Below are 19,767 nucleotides of genomic sequence, written 5' to 3' on the forward strand. Positions count from 1 at the left end.
TGGGGTTTTTTTTTTGACTTCACTGGATTGTGTTTTGTGGTTTTTTGGGTGTTTTTTTCATAATGCCTGAAAGTGATCGTGTGCTTGAAATATCAAACCATAGATACAGCTTGATAGTAGTGAACATGTAGGTAAAGGAAAAAAAGCACAATGTTCTAAAATAATTTTTTAAAATAATAATATAAATATAATAATATAAAAATTATTTAAATTATAAAAAACACTTTTTATTGTGGTGTTGTATAACAGCTCTATTGAGATATAATTTATATACCGTAAAAGTCACTTATTTAAAGTGTGTAATTCAGTTTTGTTTCAGTAGATTCACAGGGTTGTACAACTATCACTGCAATCAATTCTGGAATATCTTTATTACTCTCAAAAGAAACCCCATTCCCCCTAACTTTCTCCAGCCCTAGGTTACCTCACTATGTTTTAAAACACTTGTGAAACCATCATCAGAATAAAGTAATGAACATTTCTATCATTCCCAAAAGTTTCCTTAGTCCTTTTTTGGATTATTTCTTTTCTTTATTATTATTATTATTATTATTATTATTATTATTTTAGGGAGAGAGAAAGAGAGAGAGTGTGAGTGGGGGAGAGGGGCAGAGGGAGAGAGAGAATCTTAAGCAGGCTCCATGCTCAGCATGGAGCCCGACGTGGGACTTGATCCCACGACCCTGGGATCATGACCTGAATTGAAATCAAGAGATGGATGCTTAACCGACTGAGCCATCCAGGTGCCCCTGGATTATTACTATAAGGTGGAAAGACTAATTTATAAATTTGAGTCTATTTTGGCCTTGTTTTTAATTTTTGTTGTAAATTTAATAATGATTGAATTTTCTGGTCATTCTTTGTCTTTTATATTTTTAAAATTTAAATGGTTATAAAATGAAATTTCTTTTATTAGTCAGTTTATAATAACATGGCTCATTTTTCTTCAGGATCAAGGAATCAACCCTGGAATTGTTTTTCTCTAGAATTTTGGCATCTTGGACTAATTCAGCCATACATGTCCTTGAATCAAGTTCCCCAAGCCTAAAGGACAGTCTGAATGGGAATTCAAGCATAGTTGGGAAACTTTTGGAATATGTCTATACCCACTGGGAACATCCATTGGATGCTTTGAGACACCAAACCAAAATTATATTCAGAAATGTTCTCCAAATACACCAGCTCACTAAAGAAAAATCAGACTCAGAAGCATCAGGTTTGGCTGCTGATCGTTTCATTTGTGAATTGACAGAGAGTCTTTTGCGACTGGAATGGCATGTTAAAGGGAAATACATGTGTCTTGGTTGTTTAGTAGATTATACAGGAATTGGACATATTTTGGCACTAGCCAAAACTATTCCATCACAAATCTTAGAGGTGATGGGAGACCAGTCATTGGTACCTTATGCAAGTGACCTCTTGGAGACCATGTTCAGAAGTCACAAGAGTCATTTGAAGTCCCAGGCTGTTGACAGTACGTGGATTGATGAGTGGCATGAGACTTGGGTTTCTCCTCTCCTTTTTATACTGTGTGAAGGAAATCTGGACCAGAAATCTTACGTGATCGATTATTACTTGCCAAAATTGTTGAATTGCAGCCCCGAAAGCTTAAGCTACATGGTAAAGATTCTTCAGTCTTCTGCTGATGCTAAAAGTGGTAAGATGAACCATTCTTTTAGTAATTTCTAGTTAAAAAAGGGTAGGTTCCTCGGTAGATGTGGACGATATTCAAATTTCAATATTACCACTTCTGTAAATTGCAAAAGAGGACATCAATGATAGAGATTTCAGATTGAAATGAATGTTCCTGTCCTGAGTAGAATAGAATTTTTTTGGCTTAAGTCATTTCTATAAGCTAAAGATTGATTTCAGTCATGAGTATAAGGTTCCCTTTATTACTAGTTTTTTTTTTTAAGTCTTTTTTTTTTTTTTTTTTTTTAGTTTATTTATTTATTTTGAGAGTGGAGTGGGGCAGAGCGAGAGGGAGAGAGAGGATCCCAAGCAGGCTCTGCACTGTCAACTCAGAGCCGGACGCGGGGTTCGATCTCAGGAATTGTGAGATCCTGATCTGGGCCAAAATCAAGAGTCAGATGTTTAACTGACTGAACCATCCACGCTGCCCGCCCCCCCTCCTCCCCCCTTATTACTAGTTTTATCTCATTTTACTGAGTTGTTATTTGTTAGGTTGTCAGACTGGAATAAAAGTGAGTGTTTTATATAAGTTCCTTATTCTAGTGATTGAAACAGTAATTAAGTATTGTTTTAGGCAAGGATGAAGACAGGTTAAGTTGACAGTAGCAAGTTTTTGTCTCTGGGAAAGAGAAAAAAATATGTAGAACATGTGTGACCTCAAGAAACAGCCATCTGTAGTCAATTAGAATAGGGGTAAACATTCCGTTGAAACTCAGTAACCCGGAAGGAAGTACTACATTAAAGCATAAATCAGTAATTAATATGTCAATGATGGATCTTGACTTATCATGTAAATCTTAAAAAAAAAATTTTTTTAATGTTTATTTATTTTTGAGAGAGAGATGGAATTGAGCTGGGGAGGGACAGAGAGAGGGAGACATAGAATCCGAAGTAGGCTCCAGGCTCTGAGCTGCCAGCACAGAGCCCGATGTGGGGCTCGAATTCATGGGTGGTGAATCATGTGAGATCATGACCTGAGCTGAAGTCGGATGCTTAACCGACTGAGCCGTCCAGGAGCCCCTATCATGTAAATCTTAAAATTATTATTTTCTGTTTAACGAAGCAGGAATATGGTACCCTGCATCACAGTTTAAGAAAACTTATAACTAAAAATAGTTGAAAACTTTCAATACTTCAAACAGTAACCACAAGGTAGCTAGAAAAATCTGATTCCTATACCCAAAAATAAGCCATTATTTGTAGTTGGGTTTTTTTTCTCATTATTTGTAGTTTTTAACAACAATTATTCCCGCCTTTCTGAGAAGCCATCTAAAGTTCAAGATTCATGAATCTGTTCTGGAATAAGGCAGTCTCTATTTTTATATCATTGCACCTTGTGAGGTTGAGCCCCCTGTCCTGTTAGTAATGGTTGATATCCTAACTTCCAAATGCATTAGGTTTTTTGGTGTTTTTTTTTTTTTAGTTCATTTATTTATTTTAAGAGACAGCGTGAGCCAATGTGAGTGGGGGAGGGGCAGAGAGAGGGAGAGAGAGCATCCCAAGCAGGGTCTGTGCTGTCAGCATAGAACCCCACATAGAGCTTGATCTCATGAACCATGAGATCATGACCTGAGTTGAAATCAAGAGAGTCGGATGCTTATCTGCCTGAGCCACCCAGACACCCCAAGCACCAGGTTCTTTATAATCCTCCTTTTGCCTTTTTTATGAGGGAGGAAGAATACCTCCAAAATATGCAGAGGGTTAGTGTTTATTTTTAGAGAAATGATATTTGGCCACTGAAATGTTTTTCCTGATTTTGGCTGAAAGTCGCCCCAAGAATGATTTCTTTAAGTTAACATAAGGGGATTATGCTTACTGAAGTTATTGACACAAGAGCTATTAAAGCTCTTTCAATAATGTTTCTTTTATAATAGGAACTTTATTTATTAACATTTTTTTAATGTTTATTTTTGAGAGAGAGAGAGAGACAGAGACAGAGCATGAGTAGGGGAGGGGCAGAGAGAGAGAGGGAGACACAGGATCTGAAGCAGGCTCCAGGCTCTGAGCTATCTGCACAGAACCTGATGACGTGGGGCTTGAACTCACAAACCGTGAGATCATGACCTGAGCTGAAGTTGGCTGCTTAACCGACTGAGCCACCCAGGTGCCCTTAGAATAGGAACTTTAATTCACGCTAGAATTTAAAATACAATTTTTTTCTGGAAATAGAATGTTAATTGCAAATGAAAATTGTGGTAGTTGTTTTGTTATATAGCACAGTAGTGGTCTGTGTTATTGTGCTTTTGAGGCAACAATCTTTTCCATCCTTAGGATCTTATAATAGTACAGGGGCTCTGGGAGCTTTGATGGCATGTCTGCGAGCAGCTAGAGCTCATGGACATCTTCGGTCTGCAACTGATGTCTGGAGGAACCTTGTGTCCAGTGCAAGAATAAAACAAGGCTTAATTCACCAGCACTGCCAAGTAAGCAAACAAAATGTCTGAGAATTTCATACATGTAGTAGATCCCTGAGTCATTTATTCAGTTAGCAGTCCACTATAGAGGCCTCTCTGTTGAGCCCAGCACTATTTTAAGGGGTCCATAGGGAGGGTAAATTGAAAGTGAAAAGTGTAGAGTTTGCATCCCGGCCATTTAAATTTTATTTATTTATTTACTTATAAAAAATATTTATTTTTGAGAGAGCACAAGCAGGGGAGGGGTAAAGAGAAGGGGACGGAGGATCCGAATGGGGCTCTGTGCTGACAGGCTGACAGCAGGGAGTCCGATGCAGGGCTCGAACACACAAACCACGAGATCGTGGCCTGAGCCGGAGTCGGTTGCTCAACCGACTGAGCTACCCAGGCGCCCCCAGGCTATGTAAATTTTAGTTGAAGGAATAAGAAAACCTGTGTAACACAAGTGGAAACTCTTAGAAGACTATACAGATATAAGTGCGCTTTTATGGGTTAGGATTTGGGGGGGAGCTTAGAGCAGAGTAGGTGGTGGTTGATTAGAAATGTGATAAATGCGATTAAGGGAGAGGAAGTGTTGGAGCAGTTCACAAAATGGGAGAATACTAGAATTGACAAATTAATTCAGTAAAGTCGCAGGATAGAAAATCAATGTACAGAAATCTGTTGCATTCCTATACACTAATGATGAAGCAGCAGAAAGTGAAATTAAGAAAACAATCCCATTTATAATTGCACCAAAAACAGTAAAATATACCATGAAAACTATAAAGCATTTATGAAAGGAATTAAAGATAATGCAAAGAAATGGAAAGACATTCCATGCTCATGTGTTGGAAGAACTAATACTGTTAAAATGTCTATACTACTCAAAGCAATCTACAAATTTGATGCAATCTGTATCAAAATACCAACAGCATTTTTCACAGAACTAGAACAAACAATCCTAAAATTTGTATGGAGCCCACAAAAGACCTCAAATAGCTAAAACAATCTTGAAAAGAAAAACTAAACTGGAGGTATCACAATTCCACATTTCAAGTTATATTACAGAGTGGTAGTAATTAAAACAGTTTGGTGCTGGCAAAAAAATAGACACATAGATCAATGGAATAGAACAGAAAACCTAGAAATAAACACAATTATACAGTCAATTAATCTTCAACAAAGCAGGAAAGAATATCCAATGGGAAAGACAGTCTCTTCAACAAATGGTGCTGGAAAAACTGGATAGCACCATGCAAAAGAATGAAACTGTACTACTTGCTCTCCCCTTAAACAAAAATAAACTCAAATGGATTAAAGACCTAAATGTGAGACCTGAAATCATAAAAATCCTTGAAGAGAGCACAAGCAGTAATCTCTCGGATGTTGGCTATAGCAACATTTTTCTAGATAGGTCTCCTGAGGCAAGAGAAACAAAAGCAAAAATGAACTATTGGGAGTACATCAAAATAAAAGCTTCTGCACAGCAAAGGAAATAACCAACAAAACTAAAAGGCAACCTATGGAATGGGAGAAGATATTTGCAAATGACATATCCAATAAAAGGTTAGATATAAACAACTGATACAACTCAATACTCAAAAAACAAATAATCTAATTAAAAATGGGCAGAGAAATCATAGTAATAATTTAAAAAAAGACAAAAAAATGGGCAGAAGACATGAACAGACATTTCTGCAAAGAAGGCATTCAGATGGCCAAAAGACACGTGAAAAGATGCTCAACATCTGATTCATCATCGGGGAAATGCAAATCAAAACTACAATGAGATATTATCTCACACCTGTCAGAATGACCAAACTCAAACATAAGAAACATCAACTGTTGGCAAGGATGTGGAGGAAAAGAAACCCCCTTGCACTGTTGGTGGGAATGCAAACTGGTATAGCCACTGTGGAAAACAGTGTGGAGGTTCCTCAGAAAATTAAAAATAGAACTATCCTATTTTCCAGTAGTCACACTACTGGGTATTTACCCAAGAAATCCAAAAACATTAATTCAAAGGGACACATGCACCTGATGTTTACTGCAACATTATTTACAATAGCCAAACTGTGGAAGGAGCTGAAGTGTCCAATAGATGAATGGATAAAGAAGATGTGGTATATATATTATATATATATGCAATGCAGTATTACTCAGCCATAAAAAAGAATGAAATCTTGCCATTTACAACAACATGGATAGAGCTAGAGAGTATAATGCTAAACAAACTTAGAGAGAGACACATATACCATGTGATAGCACTCATATGTGGAAATTTAAGAAATAAAACAGATGAGCAAAGGGAAAAAAAAAGAGACAAACGAAGAAACAGACTTTTCACTATAGTGAACAAACAGATGGTTACCAGAGGCGAAGTGGTTTGGGGGAAGGGAGAAATAGGAGATGGGAATGAAGGAGTATAGTTATCGTGTTGAAAAAAAAAAAAAATGATTTACAAAAAAAAAAAAAATACTAAAATGGGAGAACACAAAACAAAGTCAGGAGGATGATTCAGGACATTGTTTGGTTCGAGTGGAGTGTTTATGGAGGCCTCCAATGCTAGGTTGAAGACTTCAGATTTCACTCAGTTGGTAACTAGGAACCAGAGCCATTCTGCCTTCAGCAAAAAAGTGGAATTAATGGAAACAGATGAGTTTGCAGTGTGAGAGCAAAAAGAAACCAGAAGACTGGTAAGATGTGCATAACTGTAATCTAAGAGTGAGGTGATAAGGTCCTGGAGTAGAGTAGTCACTGAGAAAAAAGAGGAAAAAGAATGAAATTGAGCATTACCATGGAATAAGAATCTTTAAGATTGTTGACTTGCAAATACCCAACTTACACATTTAATAAAATAATTTTATAGGATATAACCACAGGATCTTTGGGATTAGGAAACCTGTCTTTTTAAACAATTATTTTATTTTATTTTTTAAGTTCATTTATTTGAGAGAGCATACACACACAGAGGAGCAGTGGGAGAGGGAGGGAGAGAATCCCAAGCAGGCTCCACACTGTCTGTGCAGAGCCCTACATGGCGCTCGAACTCACAAACTGAGATCATGACTTGAGCTGAGATCAACATTTGGGTGCTTAACTGACTGAGCCACTCACACACCCCTTAGGGAACCTTTCTGAAGTACAGGTAAACTGTGTTTTACTGTTTTTTTGGTAAATAAATATGTCAAGTTGTTTACATTTTGCTTATTTCATTGAAAAAGTAACGTTTTATTGCTTGATGTGTTTTAGGTACGGATAGATACGCTAGGCTTGCTTTGTGAAAGTAATCGAAGTACAGAAATCGTTTCCACAGAAGAAATGCAGTGGATTCAATTCTTTATCGCATACAATCTTAACAGTCAGTCCCCAGGAGTGCGGCAACAGATTTGTTCTCTTCTTAAAAAGGTAGAATTTCTCATCAGAAAGTATTGGAAAGTGGTGGACTCTGCTCTGCAAATCATTTTTGAAAAGAGCTCAGATTTTGAGAGAATGTGGGAATAATGGTCATAGGATTGGACTGCACATCCCTTCATGGCCCTTCTGTGAACCATTTCCCTAAAGTTTACATTTGGGATTCAAGTCCATGGTATAAAGTCCTTTCGTTTTGGTGTAAAATAAATCAAACTTGAGCTCTTTTTTTTTTTTTTTTTTTTAATGTTTGAAAGTAAAAAAAAAACTATAGTGATGGATCTTTCAGGGTGAAAGGTATTTTAAGAAAACTTTGGTGAGGGGAGGAAAGATGCCCTTGAAGCTTTACCATTTAAGTGCCTCCTGAAATGGTGACTGTTGACTAATTCCACTTGAATTAATCACATGCCACATTTATGGGATGCAGAATTGGGAGAGTATAGAAGTGAGTATATCTGTAGTTTCATGCCAACCTAAAGGAAGTAGAACTGTAGTTTAATGACTGTATTCTGATTTGCAGTGATTTTTTTGGGGGGGGTTTTTAAAAATATGTGTTCATTTTCTGTCAGAGAGAAACACTGTATAAATATTAAGAGTTTAGAAACCAGTACTCTCCTTGCCTGAGGTTTAGTCTAAAGAATGTAGAAAACTTGTCCTTTGCCTTTTTTTAGACTGACATTTAAGATGAATGGAACTCACATATGCTTTATTTTTCTTTTTCTCAAAAGTTGTTTTGTAGGATACAGGAGAGTTCTCAGGTGCTTTATAAACTGGAGCAAAGTAGATCCAAACATGAGCCAGAGAATGAGTTATCCAAACAGCACCCTTCTGTATCTTTACAGCAGTATAAGGTAGGTGACCTGTTTCTAGACTTAAGGATTTTTATGAAACCTAGAGCAATTATGAATAAACGTTAAAGGGAAATAAATGGAAGTCTTGTAGTGAATAGCGTTTCTGTGCTTTTTTTCCCTTCAATCTGGGTTTTACATATTTCTTCTGGCGCTTTGGTACTTCTCTCGAGGTACTCTGAGTTAGAGAACCAGTGCTGGACTTGAGTCCTGTTACAGAATAACAGTAATGGGTTCACCTCAATCATTTACAGCTTAATGGGGGCTACATTAATTTAGTACTTTAACGGAAAGGTAATTGCTGGCCCTGAACTCGTCCACCCCTCCCCAGGGTAGAAGATTGCTATATCAGAGCCTGCTTCTTCTTTAGACTAACATGACCTACAGTGGCTTGGTATTAGTGTTTCCTGGTCTGTGGTCCAGCTATGGAGTTTCCAGTCTATTCCATTTGGGAGGGAGTGTGAAGAGTAGGACTAGGTTTCAGGGTGCTGTGCTAATGGCATGGATGGAACCCCAGACATAGAAGCTCTAGACTGAGCCAAAGCTTAGCTTGACAACCTTCCATTTCTGTCCATCAGGAGTTTTTCACTGATTTCTTACTCCAAATCTAGCCTCTCAGAAGCAGGCTCTTATTTTCTTCTAAGACTCAGAGGACAGGGGCACCTGGGTGGCTCAGTCCATTAAGCATCTGACTTTGGCTCAGGTCATGATCTCACAGTTCTTGAGTTCAAGGCCCACACCAGGCTCTGTGCTGACAGCTCAGAGCCTGGAGCCTGCTTCAGATTCTGTTTCCCTCTCTCTGCCCCTCCCAGCTTGACTCCCTCTCTCTCTCAAAAATACATGAACATTAAAAAAATTTAAGAATCAGAGGACACGAGTTCATTTATTTTCTTTCATTTAGCGAAATAGTTGTGATAAATTAATGATACATTGGAGCCATTACATACAACCTATTCTAAACATTAGTATGGATGGCCTTAGCTTTCAGCTTTGTATTTGAAAGGTAAAAAAGTCATGTAAAGGAGAATATTTCTATACCAAGGTTGAAGTCACCTTCAGCTTTGTAAAATCCCAACAGCGAAGATTGGAAAGTTACAACCTAAACATGAAAGACATCGGTGTAGTCCCATATCTGCCACTGGCTAGTTGGCTTACCTTATGAGTCTGTTAAACTCTAAGTGGGGTGAGTACCTTCTCTAGAAAGGTTGTTCTTGAGGATTAAACGAGAAAGCTGTTTGTAAACTCTAAATCACCCTAAAAAGCCTTGCTGGGCGTCATTAAAAATGATTAGCGTGCATACTGAGCACTTGCTTTTTGTTTGGAGCACTCATTTTTAGCCTTTCTTAGATCATTACTAGATGATCTAAGAAAACATGGCTCTTTTGCCTGTTTTTGCAAGAGGTAAAATAACATTTGTGAAATCTGAATTAGGTACTTAGGAAGATAAAACCTTTATTATGGATTGACATTCTGAATTTGTGTGGATACCTGGTTTCTTAGTTTGTCTTTGTGAATATATATGTTTTTGAAAATAGTCCTTTAGAGTCTTCACCTGAGTCAATCTCATGGTTCTGATATTTTCTCCCAACTGTAGTCACCTGTGGCTTTTGGCAGTTGTGACTTTGACACTATATTATTTATCATCATCTTTATAATAGTGGGAATAGTGGGTGTCATGCACAGTGTATGATAGGCTTGGTGCCAGTCAACAGAGTGAATCCTGGGGGAGAAGAGGAGGCTATTAGTTGGGAAAGGTGTCTTCGAGTCTAGTGAAGGAGATTATTTCATATCTAAATAACTAATAGTAATAGCTAGAGTACTTTTAAATTTACAAAATGCTTTGTATCCACATTTTCATTTAAACTTTAATAGCAAAACTGTGAGAGGCATTATTATCCTCACTTAAAAATGAGAAAATTAGGGCGCCTGGCTGGCTCAGTTGGAAGAGCGTGTGACTCTTGATCTCGGGGTTGTGAGTTAAAACCCGATGTTGGGTGTAGAGCCCACTTAAAAAAAAAAAGAGTGGTGACCGGGTGGCTCAGTTGGTTAAGCGCCCAACTTTGGCTCAGGTCATGATCTCCCTGTTTGTGAGTTAAAGCCCTGCATCGGGCTCTACACTGACAGTGCGGAGCCTGTTTGGGATTCTCTCTCCCTCTCTCTGTGCCCCTGTCCTGCTTGCACTCTCTCTCTCAAAATAAATAAACTTCAAGACAATGAGAAAACTGCATCTTGGAAAAGTTGAGTAACCTGCCCAAGGTCCCTCAGCTACTAAGTGGTAGAGCCAAACTCCTATCCACATCTGCTCTTATTCCTAAAATCTGAATAGCGTTTTCCCTAATACCTGCTTATTTGAAAGCTTGGAAGTGAAAAAGTGCAGGGAGAATTTGTGAATGACACATAAGGTACTTGGAGGACCAAAGGAGCTGAGTAACAGGAAATAAGTTAGAGAATCAAGTTGGGGATGGGTAGCAATTTTTTTTTTTTTGCTATAATAATCAAAACAGAGCTTAACTAACACACTGTGTGTGTATGTATAAATAAAATTTCCTTTTTTCCCCTAGGGAATACAGGTTTTTTTGTTTTTTGTTTTGTTTTTTTTGTACCTATAAGGAGATATGTCATGGAGGTTCAGGAATTTCATACTTGTAGTTACACAGTTAACAAGTGGCAAAGCTGGAAATAGAAACCAATTTCATATCTGTGGTTGGCTTCCCTCTCTGGTCACCTAAGTGTTCCATCTTCTATGCATGAAAATGTAGCATAACAGTAGAATTAAACATACAGATATTTGTAATTTGAAATATATCACTTTAAACAATTTTAATGTTATTTTTCAATAGCCTGAATTATAACATGGCAAAAAGTCTTAAAGGCAAGTAGGGAAAACACCTGAGTAATCTAAAGGGATTTTGAATGCTAGGCTAAGGTATTTGGGAGCCTAACTAGGAGCTGTTAAAAGTGACAAGAACAGGGGCGCCTGGGTGGCTTAGTCGGTTGGGCGTCCGACTTCGGCTCAGGTCATGATCTCACGGTTCATGGGTTCGAGCCCCGCATCGGGCTCGGTGCTGACAGCTCAGAGCCTGGAGCCTGCTTCAGATTCTGTGTCTCCCTCTCTCTCTGACCCTCCCCCGTTCATGCTCTGTCTCTCTCTGTCTCAAAAATAAATAAACATTAAAAAAAAAATTAAAAAAAAAAAGTGACAAGAACATATATTGAGCTTCTCCTATATGTATAGGACAATATGCTTAGGACTAGGGATATAAATGTATGAACTGTGGTCCATGCCTCCCTGTGGGAGTCTGCTTGAGAGAAAGAACTATTTCTAAAAATATAAATGATAGTACAGTTAGGATAAGATCATTCTTTTTTAAAAAAAATGTTTTTAATGTTTATTTTTGAGAAAGAGAGACAGAGCACAAGTGGTGGAGGGGCTGAGAGAGAGGGAGACCCAGAATCAGAAGCAGGCTCCAGGCTCCAAGCTGTCAGCACAGAGCCTGATGTGGGGTTCAAACTCATGAACCCCAAGATCATGACCTGAGCCGAAGTCAGACACTCAAGCAACTGAACCACCCAGGCACCCCAGGATAAGATTATTCTTTTTTTTTGTTTGTTTAACATTTATTTATTTTTGAGAGACAGAGAGAGACAGAGTATGAGCAGAGGAGGGACAGAGAGAGAGGGAGACAGAATTCAAATCAGGCTGCAGGCTCCGAGCTGTCAGCACAGAGCCTGACACGGGGCTCAAACTCACAAACTACGAGATCATGACCTGAGCCGAAGTTAGACGCTCAACCGATTGAGCCACCCGGCTGTCCTGGATAAGATCATTCTTAAAGGATGAACTTGTTGTCCTTTAATGTGAATACTATACTATTCATTTATAATTAAAACTACTTTAACTAAGATACTTTCAATAACTACCCTATTGCTTTTGAAACCCAATAGGTTTTTTATTTTTTTAATTTTTTTTGAAACCCAGTAGGTTTTTAAAAAAATTTTTTTTTTTTTTTGAAAGAGAGAGCACGAGTAGGGGAGAGGGGCAGAGGGAGACAGGGAGAGAGTCTTTTTTTTTTTTTTTTTCTTGAGACAGAGAGAGAGGGAACAAGTGAGTGAGGGGCAGAGAGAGGAGAGAGAGAGAATCCCATGACGGGCAGAGAGAGAGAGAAGCAGGGCTCATCCAAAGCGGGGCTCAAGCTCACCCGATGTGGGACTTGAACTCACGAACCGCAAGATCATGACCTGAGCCAAAGTCAGATGCTTAATCGACTGAGCTACCTAGGTACCCCAGAGAGGGAGAGAATCTTAGGCAGACTCCACCACACTCAGTGTGGAGCCCAACATGGGGCTCGATCCCATGACCTGAGCTGAAATCAAGAGTTGGAAGCTCAACTGACTGAGCCACACAGGTACCCCAAAATCCAATAGATTTAATAGACTAATAAAGTCTCACTTAGAGCTTGTAAGGGCCTATAAGATAAATCCCCATGATTGTATGTCATTGACCAAAGAAATGAATGCCAAGGTCCTTTCTGGAATCAGTTGGGACTAGAACTGCTTATGTGCTGCTCAGTTATATGTTGTTGGGGCATAGTGGTATATGAGATGCTTGAGAATCATAGCTTTTCCTTCTAAGTTTTCTCTTCAGTGTTACACAGAAATAGTAATAATTATTAGTATTTTAACCAGAGGAAGAAGACTTTATCTTGGATAAACTATTTCCCATTTTGCTTTTTTTTTAAATTGCATTTTGCTAAAAGTTTCCATTTTTTTCCTTAACATTTATATAAAGAGAATGGTAGAGCCAGAGTCTCAAAGGGGAAGATAGAATACAGTGGAATAGTTGGATCTTTTTATGATTTGTGTCATTAGAGCCACATTTATCAAGTATTATATTTACCAAATTTATCAAAGTAGTATGTATTGGATTTTGGGGGGGGGGGTCATTAAAAAAAACTTTAAAAAATATACATACTCGAATGCCTCTGGTGAAGAAACCAATATTCGTACGGCTTTAGCACAAGTCAGAGCAGAACGGATCTTGTTCTCACTAAAAATGTGTACTTTTTTCTTGTATAGACTACAATAGAAATTGTACTCCTTGACCCTATAGAGATAGGGTTACGGTCAAGGGTACCAATCTGAATTGTCAAGGAAATGAACAACTAGTATTGTTTTTAAAAATATTTTCCCTGTTAATTAAAAAAGGAGCCCAGTTCGGGCACCTGTGTGGCTCAGTCAGTTAAGTGTCTGACTCTTGGTTTTGGCTCAGGTCATGATCTCACTCCTTCATGGGTTCGAGTCCTATATCGAGTTCTGCGCTGACAACGGGGAGCCTGCTTGGAGTTTCCCTCTCTCTCTGCCCCTCCCCAATTTGCACTGTCTCTGTCTTCTCAAAATAAATAAATAAACATTAAAAAAAAAAGAAAACTCCACTCTTTTTTTTAATTCAAATCCCAGTTAATTAACATATAGTGTAATAATGGTTTCAGGAATAGAATTTAGTTATTCATCACTTATGTATAACACCCAGTGCTCATCCCAACAAGTGCCCTCCTTAATGCCCATTTAGCTCATCCCCTCACCCAACAGCTCTCCAGCAACCCTATTTGTTCTCTGTATTTAAGAGTCTTTTATGGTTTGCCAAAAAAAAGAACCCCACTCTTAAAGGTGTTACTTTGAAGATAACCTATTATGAGTTAAGTTACTTACTATAATTTTTTTTTTTTTTTTTTTTTTTTAGAATTTCATGTCATCCATTTGCAACAGTCTTTTTGAAGCGCTGTTTCCTGGTTCTTCCTACCCAACTAGATTTTCAGCTTTAACCATTTTAGGCTCAGTAGCTGAAGTTTTTCCAGTCCCAGAAGGTAAGCTTTCAATAATGTTTGGAGAAAAGTATTTTTTTCTTGCAAAACACATACTTTTTTCAACATTTTGTCTTACTTAAAGTTTTAGTTTTGTCATCTTTTATTTAGGTTCTTATAGGAGGTTTTATTCTCACTATATAATTCTTCCTTGGACATAATTAAATTTGTCATTTAGGGACGTAAGGCTGAGGAATTGTTTTCAGTGATCATTATTTCCCAGCCCAAAACTACAGTTTTCACGGATTATGCTTATGATGAGAAGAGTGGCTTCTCTCAACCCCCAATTCATGTGTTGCTGTTTTCAGATAGTGTACAATCTGTCCTTTAAGTTTTAAAAATTAAAAAAAATAATAGCTTCTTTAAAAAAAATAATAGCCTCTTTATGTAAAACATTCCTCAGTGAGTCTTTGTGGTTAAAATGTGGTTTCCCTTATATGCTCTCAGTTTCATAAGTCCCAATCTGGTTTCAGAAAGACAGTATGTGGATGTCATTTCCAGGCATTCTGGTTTAATGATACCCTTTATTTCGCCTGTGGGGTACTCAAGAGGATGAACATTTAACTTCCTTCTGAGTCAGTTTTTTTCCTTTCTGACAACAAATAGTTCTTTTTATCCCTGCACTTAATTAAGTGTGTACGTTTTAATGTGGATTTCTTGTTTGTGCTCAGTGTTTCTTGACTGTGGTTAAATAGAAAAATATCCTGCTCAGCTGTTCTTTTGGAGGGAATGGCCAGAGGACCAGGAGGCTTTACACTGTAATTGGGTTATTATTATTTTTAGTTTAAATTTTTAGGCAAAGTGTAATGTTTTGGCAGGGAGGAGGATGGTTTTTGCTGTTCATGCAGCCCTGCTTCATTTAAAGAACACCATTTTTTTTTTCTAAGTTTTTGTTTTGAAAAGATTCAAACCAAGAGCAAAGTTTCAAGAATAGTTCACAAACGGCCATGTACCCTCTACCTAGATTCATCAGTTGTTATTATTTTGCTATATTTGGTTTATCTCTCTTTCGTTATTTTTTTTTTAACCACAACACAATGATCAAATTCAGGAAATTTAATGTTGATATGCTATTATCTATTATATAATCCACGACAAAATTTGCCAGTTGTCCCAATGAGTGGCCTTTCTTAGAAAAAGATTTTTACTGTGATCCGGGAACCAATCCCAGATCACACATTGCATTTCACTGTTATGCCTCTTAAGCCTCCTTTAATCTGGAAAGTTTTTTATTTCGTGACATTAACATTTTGAGAGAATGTATCTCCATTTGGGTTTGCCTTATTGTTTCGATTGATTCAGGTTGTGCATTTTTGGTAGGTATAATGCATAAGTAATGTGGTGCTCTTCTCAGGGCATGTTATCAGGAGATACATGATACTGGTTTGTCCTGTTATTCATGGTGATTAATTTGATCACCTGATTAAGGTAAGTGTGGTAGGCCCAAGCTCCACCTACAAAAGATAGCATCAAATCCTTAGAACCTGTTAATGTGAACCTTACCTAGAAAGCAGGCCTTTGCAGATATGATTAAGTTAAGGGTCTTAAGATAGTCCTGATTATGTGGGTGGGCCTAAATCCACCACAGCTGTTGTTATTAGAGAGGAACAGAGGGAGATGTGACACACAGAAGAGGAGGAGTCAACAGTGGACATGGAGATTGGAGTGATATGGCTTCAAGCCATGGAATACTGGCAGCCATCAGAAGCTGGAAGAGGTGAGCAATGAGTTCTTAGAACCTCCAGAGCAAGTGTGGCTCCACCGGCACCTTCATATCAGACTAATAGGACATTAGTCAAAATGGATCCAGTACTGTGAAAAAATAGATTTCTCTGGTTTTAAGTCACCAGGTTTATGGTAACTTGTGACTTTATGCACAGAAAATGAATACAGGGCTATCCCATCGGTTTAAGGAATTTATGTCATATTATAACTTAATTTAGAAGATAAGGTTTTTTGTTGTTTTTTTTTTTACATTTTTTTGATGTTTGTTTAGTTTTGAAGGAGAGAGAGGGAGAGCATGAGAGGGGAAGTGCAGAGAGAGAGGGAGACACAGAATCCGAAGCAGGCTTCACGCTCCGAGCTGTCAGGACAGAGCCTGACGCGGGGTGTGAACCCATGAACTGTGAGATCATGACCTGAGCCGAAGTCAGATGCTCAACTGACTGAGCCCCTAGAAGATAAGGTTTTACCTGAGAATGATTGATTATCCACTTAACAAAAATTTTTCTGTGTTTAGTGTAGTTAGAGTTGCACCTAGGTGTATGGAAATAATAGGCTGAATTAATATTGGTAACTTTTTAAAGTTTATTTATTTGAGAGAGAGAGAGAGAGAGTGCATGGTGGAGGGGCAAAGAGAGAAGGAGGGAATCTCAAGCAGGCAGTGCAGAGCCCCATGCAGGGCTCGACACCAAGAATCAGGTGCTTAACCTGACTGAGCCACACAGGCACCCCAATATTGTTATTTTTTTTAATTGAGAGAGTAGTTTAGTTAATTAATTTTATTATTATTTTTTAGAGTTTATTTATTTTGAGAGAGAAAGGGAACACGTGCAAGCAGGGGAGGCGCAGAGACAGAGGGAGAGAGAGAAAGAATCCCAAGCAGGCTCTGCGTTACCAGCACAGAGCTAGATATGGGGCTTGAACTCATGACCTGAACCCAAATCAAGAGTTAGGCATTTAACCAACTGAGCCACCCAGGCTCTGTGAGTAGTTTAATATGTTTAAATGTACTTTAAAAGTGAAAAACCTGAGTCATCTTCCTAATGAGTGAGTCACATATAATTGGGCAGTGACTGATATCACAGTAATTATGTTAATTAAACAACTGGAAGGTAATGCAAATGCAGCAGGCCACACTTTACCCATTAACTTTAAAGGAAGCTAAAGAGGCATGGCTGTGAAATACAGTGTGGGAAACATAAATTCATTCTTCATCTTTATCTCAAGAACTTGAATGTGGGTTTTTATTTTATTTTACTGATGTGGGATTAGTCAAGATGGTTTCTGCCTTTACTCAAGTATATCTTAAGTTCAAGAAGAATAAACCACATGTTCCTTTTTCACTCAGAGTAAAATGTCATGGTATTCATGGTGCTAAATTGGATTCCACAGTTATATTAAAAGGGTTTGCTCAGCAAATACTTATTTAGTGCTTATTACATGTCAAGCAGCCAAGGATATGTAGTGTACAAAGCAAAATGGTTCCTATTAAAATTTTTTTTTTTTATTTGGGAGAGAGCAAGAGAGAGAGTGAGCATGTGCAGGGAAGGGCAGAGGGAGAAGGAGAGAGGGAGAATCCTAAGCAGGTTCTATGCTTAGCACAGAGCCCAATGTGGGGTTCAATCTCACAACCCTGGGATCATGACCTGAGCCAAAACCAAGAGTTGGATGGTCAACAGACTGAGCCACCCAGGTGCCCCAAAATGCTTCCCATTTTTGAGCTTAGATATTTCAGTGAAGGGGGACAGACAATAAATTAACAAGTAATGTATAGAATTTCAGATGGAGAGAAGTATTATGAAAAAATATTTCAGGAAGGAAAGTGGGGGGAATATTGAGTGTCTGCTAGGATGGGAAGCTGTTTCCGTCCGTGGTGTCAGAGATGGTTTCAGATTTGAGCAAAGTTCCTAAACGAGCAGTGGGTCAAAGAAGAAATCACAAAGGAGATTAGAAAATACTTTGAGATGAATAAAAACCAAAGTACGATTTACCAGAACTTACGGGATGAAGCAAAAGCTTATAGGGAGATTTACAGCTGTAAACGCCTACATTAAAAAAGAGAAATGATCTCAAATCAATAACTTAACTTTACACCTCAAAGTATTAGAAAAAGAAGAGCAAACAGCCCACAATTAGCAGAAGGAAGGAAATAATAATATGATAAATGAGTGAAATGGAGAATAGGAAAACATTATAGAGAATCAATGAAACCAAAGTTGGTTTTTTTTTTAAGTTGGTTTTTTTAAAAGGTCAACAAAATTGACAAAATTTTAGCTACAAGAAAAAAACAAAAGAAGGTGCAAATAACTTAAGATCAGAAATGTAAGCAGGGACATTATTCTATTACCTTATAGAAATAAAAATGATTTTAAGACAATACTATGAACAATTGTATTTTCAATAAATTGGATAACTTAGATGAAATGGACAGATTCCTAGAAACATAAAGTTACTGACTTAAACAGAGAACTTGTTATGTGTAGCAAATAAGAGATGGAGTCAGTAACCAAAAGCGTATCAGCAAAGAAAAGTCTAGAGGGAGTGGCTCCACTGCTAATTCTACCAAACATTTAAAGACTTAAAATCAGCCCTTCTCAGACTCTTCCAAAAAATTGGACAGAAGGGAACATTTCCAGACTCATTCTGTGGAGCCAGCATCACCCTGTTACCAAAGCCAGACAAAGATACCGCAAGAAAACTATAGGCTGGTATCGCTTATAAACATAAATATAAAAATTCTCTACAGAATGTTAGCAAACCAAACCCAACAGCATATTAAAAGTATTATACCCATAGCTAATTAAGTGGAATTTATTCCAGGAATGCAAGGGTGGTTTAACATAAAAAAAAAAAAAAAGGTCAATGTAATACACCACATTAAAATGAAGGGGAAAAAAAAAACCCATGATAATCTGTATTGATGCAGAAAAGTGTTGACAAAATTCAGCAGTGCCCTGTCATGATAAAGAACACTTAGGAAACTAGGAATAGAAGGGAGCTTGCTTGCTTGCTTGCTTTCAGTTGTTTTGAACATTTATGTATTTTTAAGACAGAGACAGACACGAGCGGGGTCGGGGGGGGTGGGGTGGGGGAGGTGCAGAGAGAGAGAGAGGGAGACACAGAATCCAAAGCAGGATCCAGGCTCCAAGCTGTCTGCACAGAGCCCGACTTGGGGCTCAAACTCAAGGACCTTGAGATCACGACCTGAGCCAAAGTCGGATGCTCAACCTACTGAGCCACCCAGGTGCCCTGAAGGGAGCTTTCTTAATAGGATAAAGGACATTCATGAAAATCGCACCATACTCAATGGTGAAAGATCGAAAGCCTTTCCTCTGTGATCAGGAACAAGATACAGATGTCCACTTTGACCACTACTGACCACCATTGTACTGAAAGCTTTAGCCAGAGCAGTAAGGCAAGAAAAAGAAATTAAAAGCATCTGAGTTGGAAAAGAAGCAAATTTGAACTGAGGTGTAAATAAATGACAAAAACTTGATTTACTTGCTCTAGGAGTTTCACAGGGTTCCACTAACTTGTTAATATTAAATAAGAAATGCACATCATATTGAATATCATGCCTCAAATTAACATAGGAATGTTTTCAGGTATTATCAGTGGTTCATTTGTTAAGTGTTCTTTACATTCTTCTGTGAAGCCCATTATTCCCATAGTTGTTTAGTCTTAATCTTAGATTTAAGTGGACTTGGTGACTACCATCATTCTTTTGTGATAGTTTTTCTGTTCATTTCTTGGTTGGCTGAAATTCATCTTTTCTTTGAGAAGAGTTTTTGGGGAAATGTAGTTCTTAATTTCTTATACCTCCAGAAATGCTTATGT

At 38.0% G+C, this 19,767-nt stretch overlaps 1 protein-coding gene across 6 annotated transcripts in view; it reads left to right on the forward strand.

Annotated features, from left to right (window-relative positions):
* The window catches only part of THADA (THADA armadillo repeat containing), a 325,993-nt gene that overhangs the window by 17,841 nt on the left and 288,385 nt on the right, over nt 1-19,767 (forward strand). For all 6 annotated transcript variants that reach the window (XM_078444418.2, XM_078444419.2, XM_078444420.2 and 3 more), the window contains 5 exons: nt 951-1,657; nt 3,964-4,115; nt 7,341-7,496; nt 8,228-8,350; nt 14,088-14,211. In XM_078444418.2, coding sequence (XP_078300544.1) covers nt 951-1,657; nt 3,964-4,115; nt 7,341-7,496; nt 8,228-8,350; nt 14,088-14,211 — 1,262 coding nt within the window. The remainder of the gene's footprint in view (nt 1-950; nt 1,658-3,963; nt 4,116-7,340; nt 7,497-8,227; nt 8,351-14,087; nt 14,212-19,767) is intronic.

The sequence above is a fragment of the Panthera onca genome, chromosome A3 (genome assembly GCF_046562875.1).
Source record: "Panthera onca isolate mPanOnc1 chromosome A3, mPanOnc1 haplotype 2, whole genome shotgun sequence".
NCBI lineage: Eukaryota > Metazoa > Chordata > Mammalia > Carnivora > Felidae > Panthera > Panthera onca.